Source organism: Marmota marmota, unplaced genomic scaffold, assembly GCF_001458135.2.
Source record: "Marmota marmota marmota unplaced genomic scaffold, marMar, whole genome shotgun sequence".
Taxonomy (NCBI): Eukaryota; Metazoa; Chordata; class Mammalia; order Rodentia; family Sciuridae; genus Marmota; species Marmota marmota.
In genome coordinates this window covers 30,050,912-30,059,688 of record NW_026000026.1, presented here as the reverse complement: position 1 = coordinate 30,059,688, position 8,777 = coordinate 30,050,912, and the positions used below count along the sequence as shown (strand labels likewise).

At 39.1% G+C, this 8,777-nt stretch overlaps 1 protein-coding gene across 1 annotated transcript in view; it reads right to left on the bottom strand.

The window, feature by feature from the left end:
* LOC125618926 (intermembrane lipid transfer protein VPS13B-like) overlaps window positions 1-8,364 on the bottom strand; it is a 13,466-nt gene extending 5,102 nt beyond the window's left edge. The window contains exons 1-2 of the mRNA XM_048810563.1: window positions 8,268-8,364; window positions 1,232-1,415 (exon numbers count right to left, since the gene is read on the bottom strand). Of these exons, the coding sequence (XP_048666520.1) occupies window positions 1,232-1,415; window positions 8,268-8,364 (281 nt within the window). The remainder of the gene's footprint in view (window positions 1-1,231; window positions 1,416-8,267) is intronic.
* Between the last annotated feature and the right edge of the window lie 413 nt (window positions 8,365-8,777).

Sequence of the window (8,777 nt, the reverse complement as noted above, 5' to 3'; positions counted from 1 at the left end):
TAGTAGAGGATAGGAAAGGCAGCAGAACACAACAGACACTAGTATGGCAATATGTAAATCAATGGATGTGTAACTGATGTGATTCTGCAATCTGTATTTGGGGTAAAAATGGGAGCTTATAACCCACTTGAATCAAAGTGTGAAATATGATATATCAAGAATTATGTAATGTTTTGAACAGCCAACAATAAAAAATTAAAAATAAATAAATAAATAAATAAAATATAAACTGCTACATGGCCAAAATACTATATAAAAAGACAAAAGATGAGTGAAGAAAGTACCTGCACAATTATGACTCAGAGACAAATGTCTGAATACTAATATGGAAAGAGCTACTAGAAATCAAGAAGTGAAAGGTTAACAAACCAATAAAAATGTTGATCATAATAAATTAAGACAATTCACAGGTTAAGAAATTAAAAAATGGGTCATTAAAATATGGAAAGAAGCTCAACTTTATCTAAAAGTACCTTGCAATAACTTCACTGCTGTCTTTCTGTTTTCCATCTTTCATTCTCTTAATATAAACTACTACTTCAGGTTAACTATTACTGTGTTCACATTAGTATACAAACATCATTCACAGCTGAGTATTGTAGCATACTACAATAATATTTCTTTCCTTTCTTTTGTTTTTCCCAAAGTTTATAATTGCCTTACTTTTGATTTGCTTAGCCTTCTTACTTTTTGCTAACTCTCTCATAGCTTCCAATAGCCAGTATGATTTTCCACAAGATCAATAACATTAAATATCTATAATTTCTATTTTCTGTTGGTAACGTGCCCTCTGGGAATCTCCATTCTCTTTTTCTCTGAATTGGTCTTCCATTGGGTGTGAGAAGCAGCTATCCCATGAGATTTCTTTTTATTGAGATATTCAAATTCCCTTTGCCTTTCTCCCGAGTTGGATTATTTATTACCAGGATATCATCCTTTCCTTTTTCTTGATGTATTCTTCTGAAGTGGTGGATCACGGGGTAGGGGCTTGATCAAGAGGACAAGCTCAGAATCTGGCTTCTAGTGCTTGGGAACTCCAGCTGGGGCCTGTACAAATAAAATAGCATCACTATACCACAATAGTAAATAGACATGCCTATATATTACATAAGAAGGAGAGAACATGATGTGAAAAGAATTTCCGAATCGGGTTATGCAGACAGGCAAAAACGTTGGGAGGCTTGTCCTCATAGATAGTTTTCATCTAGGGCTTTGTCACCTCCAGAGTCACCTTCTGGTGTGTTTAGTCCAGGCACTAGACACCTGGCAGTCACAGTTGGACTGCTTGGGCCGTGTGCTGGCTGTCAGAGCCCCGAGCTGTAGAGGCTTCTGCAGGAATCTGTGACTGTTGGATTCCTGAGCAGCCACACAGCTTTGCTCTGCTGTTAAATTCTTTAATTGTCTTTTAAGTGCACCTGGAGACCAACAGACAGCCTCTCTTTAAAAACTGCCAAAGGCGCGGATGTTTTCCTCCTCCTTGGATACTGAAATTCCACACTACCTCCCTCAAAGCAAATGATCCTGGGCAATTGTTTTAGACATTTCATTTGAGCTTCTGATATTGCCCTGAGATTTAGAAAAAGTCAAGTTATTATTCTAAGAAAGTTGATTCATTCTTTGAGTCCAACTTGGACAAACCAGGCCCCCAGAAAGAAAGTGTCAGAGTGAGGAAGTGTCAGGACAAGGCAAGCCCCCACCAGGAAAAAATGAAGAGTGAAGATGACAAGGGAACATGGAAATTCCATAATATATCAAGGAGTTGCTTAAGGGGCCAAGGTTAGGGACCCTTTGCAATTAAACACACACTCATGTTGAAAAACAGTGCGGGCTGGCCTGCCTTCTGGAGTGCCCCCAGAATGTGGGCTGGGTTGACCCTGCTAACAGGCATCTGGAATGTGACCCAAGGCATTTGCTTTCCAAATACTCACTCACTGGTGGATCAGGAGCCTGAAGGGCACAGTTTCTCCTCTGAAAGAATTCACAATTTAGGAGAGAAAACAGACAAGTTAACAACACAAAATTGAAAGAAACCATGGCTATCTGAAAAAAAAAAAAGAAGAAATTCCTTTTGACTGGAATTTCAGGGAAGGCTTCCTAGTAGAGGGGGTATTTGTTATGGTATGGATCCTAAATAACCCCAAAAAGCCAAGATGCTGAAGGCTTGGTTGCTAGCCTATGGTGCTTTGGGGAGGTGATGAGACCTTTGGGAAGTGGAACCTAGTGGAAAGGAGTTGGGTCATTAGGAGTATGCCCTTAAGAGGGGATATTGGAAACAAAGTCCTTTCATGTCTCTTCCTTTTTGCTTCCCAGCATCTTCAGGTGAACAGACCTCCTCTTCTATGTGCTCCCCCAGGATGTACTGTGCCACCAAGGCCCAAAGTTATGGGGCCAAGCAACCATATACTGAAACCTCTGAAATCCTTAGCCAAAAACATATTCTCTCCCTTTAAAGATGACTACCTCGTGCATTTTGTCACAGCCATGGAAATATGACTAATGTAGTATCTTAGCTGAACCTTGAGGAAAGCCTAATCATTGGCAGGAAAATTGGGGAAGAGGCATTCATAGCTGAAGAAAACATTAGTCTAAGAACTGAAGTGTGGAATGACCTGTCCCATTTGTTGACTGGATAATGGCCAGATGTAGCTGGAGTTAGGAGGGTGGGAAATGAGGCTGAGAAGAAAGTCTGGGACAAAGTAAAGACATGGTGTACCGTGAATTCCATTTTCAGCACCTTAGATTTTACTATATAGGATACATGGAGTTTCTGACTGCTTATTGAATGGGGTTATTGCATAATCAGACTGTCTTCTGCAGAGAACATTCTATTAGAAGATTGGAGAAGAAAGATCCAAAGGGAAGAAGTCTACTTAAGGAGGCAGGACTGTGAAACAGGTATATCCCCAAAAAGCTTCCAAGAAATTCTGGGGCTTCTCATCTTTGTCCCATACTTTAAGTAGGAAGCTATCGATTGTAACCAACATGACCAAGGATAACTGAAAAGGTGACTCAAAGAAAAGTTAGAGGGGCAAGTAACTGAAAATATCATGTCAAAGATTTATACAGAAGGGCAAAGGCCTAGGTCAGGGGTTCTTAAATTTGGTTGCAATTAATTTAGAATCACCTCAGTAGCTCTACAAACTACTGGTGACTGATCCATGTCCCAAGAGATTCTGATGCAATTTGTATAGAGCACAACCCAGGAATCAGGCTGTTTACAATCTGTCCTGGTGATTCTATGTACAGACAGGGTTGAGAACCAAGAGTTAGATGTTACCAGGTGTGAATTACTGATGCAGGACATCAGATTCAAATAATAGCTACTTTACCAGGTATCCACAAGCTACTAAAGTGAGATTATAGTTCTTTCATTGTTTTGGGAGATAATATATAACTTTAAAAAACCTGTTAGGCATGGTGGTAAACACCTATAATCCCAGCAGTTTGGAAGACTCAGGCAGGAGGATGGTGAGTTCAAGGCCAGCCTCAGCAAAAGTGAAGCACTAAGCAACTCAGTGAGACCCTGTCTCTAAATAAAATACAAAATAGGGCTGGGGATGTAGCTCAGTGCTCGAGTACCCTTGAGTTCAATCCCTGGTACTCCCAAAAAAAACTCAAATTCTGCTAGTTGTTAAATTAGTGTTTTGAAATCATTATTGAAATTATGTTCCCATCACCCAAATCTCAGAGCACACAGATTAGTACCTTTCTATGTCCACAACCTTAGATAAAGCCTTCATTTTCTTTTTCCTCTACTTTCTTTGTTAATATAAGTTAAGTTTTTCTAGATTATAGTCACTACACTAATTTTTTAAAGATTTTTTTAAAATATGGGCACAATATCTTTATGTTATTTATTTTATGTGGTGCTGAGGATTGAACCCAGCACCTCACATGTGCAAGGCAAGCACTCTGATGCTGAGCTATAACCCTAGCCCCTAATTTTAATATTAGAGTTCTTACATTTTAAAGAATATTTATGGTTTTTTTTTCATTCCATTTTGAAAGCAGAAGTAGTTTTCAGACTTTAACTGGTTTCTGTAGTATTCTTTCTGCCATGATTTTCCCCATTTTATATTTGTATTTAGAAAATGTCTTCAAGAAATTTGTTCTAAAGAAGACTGACATTTTATGAATCCTTGTGTAATGATTAATTTGGGGTCAACTTGGCTAGGTTATGGTGTCCAGTTGTTTAGTCAAAAACTAGTCTAGATATTGCTGTCAAGGTATTTTGTGGATGTGACTAATATTTACAATCCATTGATTTTAAATAAAGCATATTACCCTCCAGAATGTTGATGGGCTTTATCCAATCAGTTGAAGGCCTTACAAGCAAGAAGGAATTCTTCCTCAAATCTGCAACAGAAATCCTGTCTGACTTCCCAGTCTGCTGACTGATTTCAGACTTGTCAGTTTCTACAGTCACATGAACCAAGTGCTTAAAATTTCTCTCTCTCTCTTTCTCTCTCTCTCTCTCTCTCTCTCTCTCTCTCTCTCTNATATATATATATATATATATATATATATATATATTTTTTTTTTTTTCCCATCTGCCTTTATGTATATCTGTCTCTTTCTCTCTCTATCTCCTGCTGGTTCTGTTTGCTAGAGAGCCCTGACTGATAGACCTTGTACATCCTGGCAATGTCTCTTTATAGCTATCAAAAATGAACAACTTGGCTGGGTATGAAATTCCTGGGCCCCAGCTTTCAACCTCTGAGACCTTCCAACCACTGATCCTGGAGAACACTCAGAGGCAGCTTAGTATTTATTCTTTGTTGTGTGATCTGATATTTAGATCTGGAGACTTGTAGGATACTTTTCTCCATGAGTTAAAAGCTTTTTTTTTTTTTTAAATCATTATTATTTTGTTTCGTTGTTTTTTCCATGAAGCCCTTACTTTGGAGTATTTTTCATTAACATGTCTTAGAATTCAAGTGAACTTTTTCAAGATCCAATAATTTGGATCTTTCTTTAGCTAAGGAATCCCCCCCCCCTTAACATATTTTCTTGGTATTAATATGGCATCAGTTATAAAAGCACACCACTGACTACTTTGGGTGGGAGAATGATAGGCAAATGTTAAGATATAAAATGCATTTTTAAAGCTGGGTGTGGTGGCACATACCTGTAATCCCTGCGGCTCTGGAGGCTGAGGCAGGATTACAAGTTCCAAAAATTTTAAAAAGCATCTTAATTTCAGAAAGATCAAAATGGGGGGTGAGGAAATGTGACACATTGAATTTAGCTCCATTCATTTATGTCTTTCCTTGAGGATTTCAGTGTTTGGATTTTCTCTTCTCCACTTTCTGTTTCTAGCATATTCTCTCTCAGCATTTTCACTTGCTTGTCTTTTTCCCGTATTCTCAGATTTGCATAATGTGTCACTTAGTCATGTTCCTGCATCATCAAATCAGTTTCTTACTACCTTCAAACGTGATTTTTAAGTTTTTTTTTTAAGTTCGACATTTGTAGAATGATTTCTTTAAATACATCCCAATCTTGCCCACTTCCACTTTTCTCATCCATGTGTCTTTGAATAATTGCTTATAATCTCCATGTGATTTTTGTCCCTTTATAATTAAAGCCTTTTCTTTTATATGCTTCAAAGAATGCCATGAGGGAGCTGGGGTTGTGGCTCAGTGGTAGAATGCTTGCCTGGCATGTGTGAGGTACTGGGTTCGATCCTCAGCACCACATAAATAAATAAAATAAAAGTACTGTGTCCATCTACAACTAAAAACAATATTTTAAAAAAAATTAAAAAATATAAATAGAATGCCATGAGGTTTCCGGAAATTTCTCAGACCCTGGGTTCTCCTCTGTACCCTCTCCCTTTCATGTTTCTGCTCTACTTTTCCTAGGGGTCCCATTCCTCTCCTCCCTGACTGGCTTGACTCTATGTGCACACACACAGGTCCCTATGTGTCCTACCCCTCGCTTCTTGGGTAGTTGAGGACATTACTTACAACACAGCTGGGGTAATGGTGTGTTGGCTCCTGGTTAAGTTCCCCATTCCCAGCAGCTTCCCCTTCATCTGCTTCTTTCAACCGCAGTTGCTCATCCTCCTATCCCCACCATCTGGTCCTCTCGACCTCAGAGGCAAAACCTCCATACAACCACATGTCCCAGAATGCACTGCTTTCAGGGCACTTCCTGATTTTATCACAAACGTCTCACAGAACTTTCTGATTTTTATCAGACCCTCCCAATGGGTCTCAAAGTGATTCTGAGAAAATAAAAAATGGCTTCAACAGATGGCAGCTAACAGCTAGGCTAAAGCAAAGTGTTCCCAGTTGAACATAAACAACTTTCACAGAATATAAACAATAATTGGACAAGGCTTCTCTGAGACCATGCCCAAAACATGGCAGAGACAAGGCCATTCTTCAACCACAAAAATAAACATCTTATTTTTCTCTTCTTGTTATAGAAGTAACTGCTGGTTTATCTATCTATTTATTTATTTTAACCAATGAAAACTCTCTAGCTTGGCTTCAATCCTCCCATCTACTAGATAAAAATTACTAAGACACCCCAGGCACTAACATGGACTACACTATCTGACAGAACTGACCTTGAGTTGGTCTTCACTTTCTAATATGCCCAATACAAATTCTAACTTCCATTTCCCCTCAATGTCCCTAAGAATTATTCAGTAGAAGCCCAGAGCCCATAATAAAGCCTCCCAACAGGATGTCTCATGGATACCTTTTAAGCACACCCCTTGCAGCAATAAGCAAAGCAAACCTCACTTTGACCACACTGCGTTCCTGGTGGCCTTTGCCTCTTGGGCTTCAACATCATAAAAGGCAAGTCACTTCTTCAGTTGTTATAAACATCTGAGGCATAGTTCCAGTCACATTTATTTAGGAATATGGGTCAATTAGTATTAATTGACCCAGCATTCCAGTGTGTTGTTAGAATGTTCTGAAGATCCAAATTTGGTGTTTTTTCTCTGAAATGTGGCTCACCACTTTGATAACTGCAGAGTTCCTCCCACTTGGTGGCATCAGAGGCATCCTTTGTTCTCGGGCATCTTTGGTGTCGGGAGTGATTATGAATGAGGTGGTTCTGCTTCAGAGTTGGTTGACTGCCTCTTGGCTGGGATGTCTCAGTTCTTCCCCTCTTTCGTCTTCCAATAGGCCAGCTCAAGCTTGTTTTTACTCCCTGAGTATTCTGTTGGCCAAAGCCAGTCACAAGACCAACCCAGTATTTAGAATGGGTGCAAAAGGCACGATTAAAGCCAATAATGCTACTGTTAGTGTTCTGTCTCGTGTCTTCATCTGTAAAACATAAAATGATATCTACCTCATAGGGTTTTGTCAGGCTTAAGCAACTTGATATATGCCAAACGTTGAGACTAGTGCCCAGCTTCCGGTAGGCATTATGTAAATGTCTAATTTTTATTATTGTCTTGAGTTGATTATATTAAGGAAATTGCTTAAATTAAGGAAATTCTTGCCCAGTATTTTTATTTTTTCCAGGTTTATTTAATTACCTGTTTCTGTGGGTTGCTTGGTTAGCCCCACAGTGAATAGTGACACATATTTTCATTAGTGGTGATTTTGGCCTACTGTTTCCAACTATCAGATATTAGGATATAATGCATTTTTGTTTAGGTTTTTGTGGTGCGGGAGATTGAACCCAGGACCTCATGCATGCTAGGCAACTGCTTTGCCACTAAGCTACTCCACCCACTGTATGCATTTTCTTGTTGCTAACACAGAAGTCTTCATAACTCCCCCTTAATCTGCTTTCTCAGTATCCCTTTAGTAGATGTACTTATCCTGAACGTGTAGTATTAGAATAATTTGCAACAAAATCTTAAGGTATGTGCAATAAAATACAGGGTTATTTTTTTAGTGCCTGGAGCATCATTTCATAATTTAAAGTCTCAAATAAGCTCAAATTGCAACTTCATTTTCTTTGCTTTCCAATTCTCCATCAGTTCTTTTCTCCACTGGTACATAGGTGGGAAAAGTTGATTGTCCAAAGGGTCTCTGAAATGTACCACTTGGAATTGTACAGTGCACAGCTCATGTGATTGTGGACAGCAGCACCAGAACTATCATTCAAAGTGAACTTTGGTCCAAGAAGTTGGAAAATCACCTATTAAGAGCAATCTCTAGTGTAAGGCTCACTGTACTACGTTACTGAGGAGTTCATTTTACTGGTTTGTCTTTGTCGTTTTTCTTAATGCGAGACAAATGCTGCTAACACAGGCTTTTCAGTGTATGCCAGCAATCAGACAGATGTTGAAATACCTTTCAGATGGTTTGCCTTACAGAGCTGGGCCACCTCCAGCAAGCTTTCTTCTAGGGATCTCCCATGATGCTCATCACTGGCAGGGCTGGGTGCCATTTTCCTTCTACAGACCACACACCAGCCTGTGAGTGTAAGCAGAGTCAAATAGTCAGTCAGTACACTTTACCACTCCAACTCAGACCCACTTTCTTACACTGCCCACCACTGCACACCCTCCCTTTTATAAAAACTGCAAAAAACGAAGGAATAAAGAAAGCAGAGTGTTAAGATCAACAACAGGCTATTTCTAAAGATAAAACTGCTGTTTGGGGGACCGGTGGGAGGCAACTATTAAACCTCCCCAAACGAGCCACTTAGAAGAAAAGCAATTTAAATTGGTTTTCAAACAGAGAGTGTTTTTCTTTATCCTTATATAACTGCAAAAATGACTGAACACTTTGGACTATACATTTTTTCAATCTTTCCCAAATGAAATCACCTTTGGTAGAGGACCAAGCATGGAAAATTTC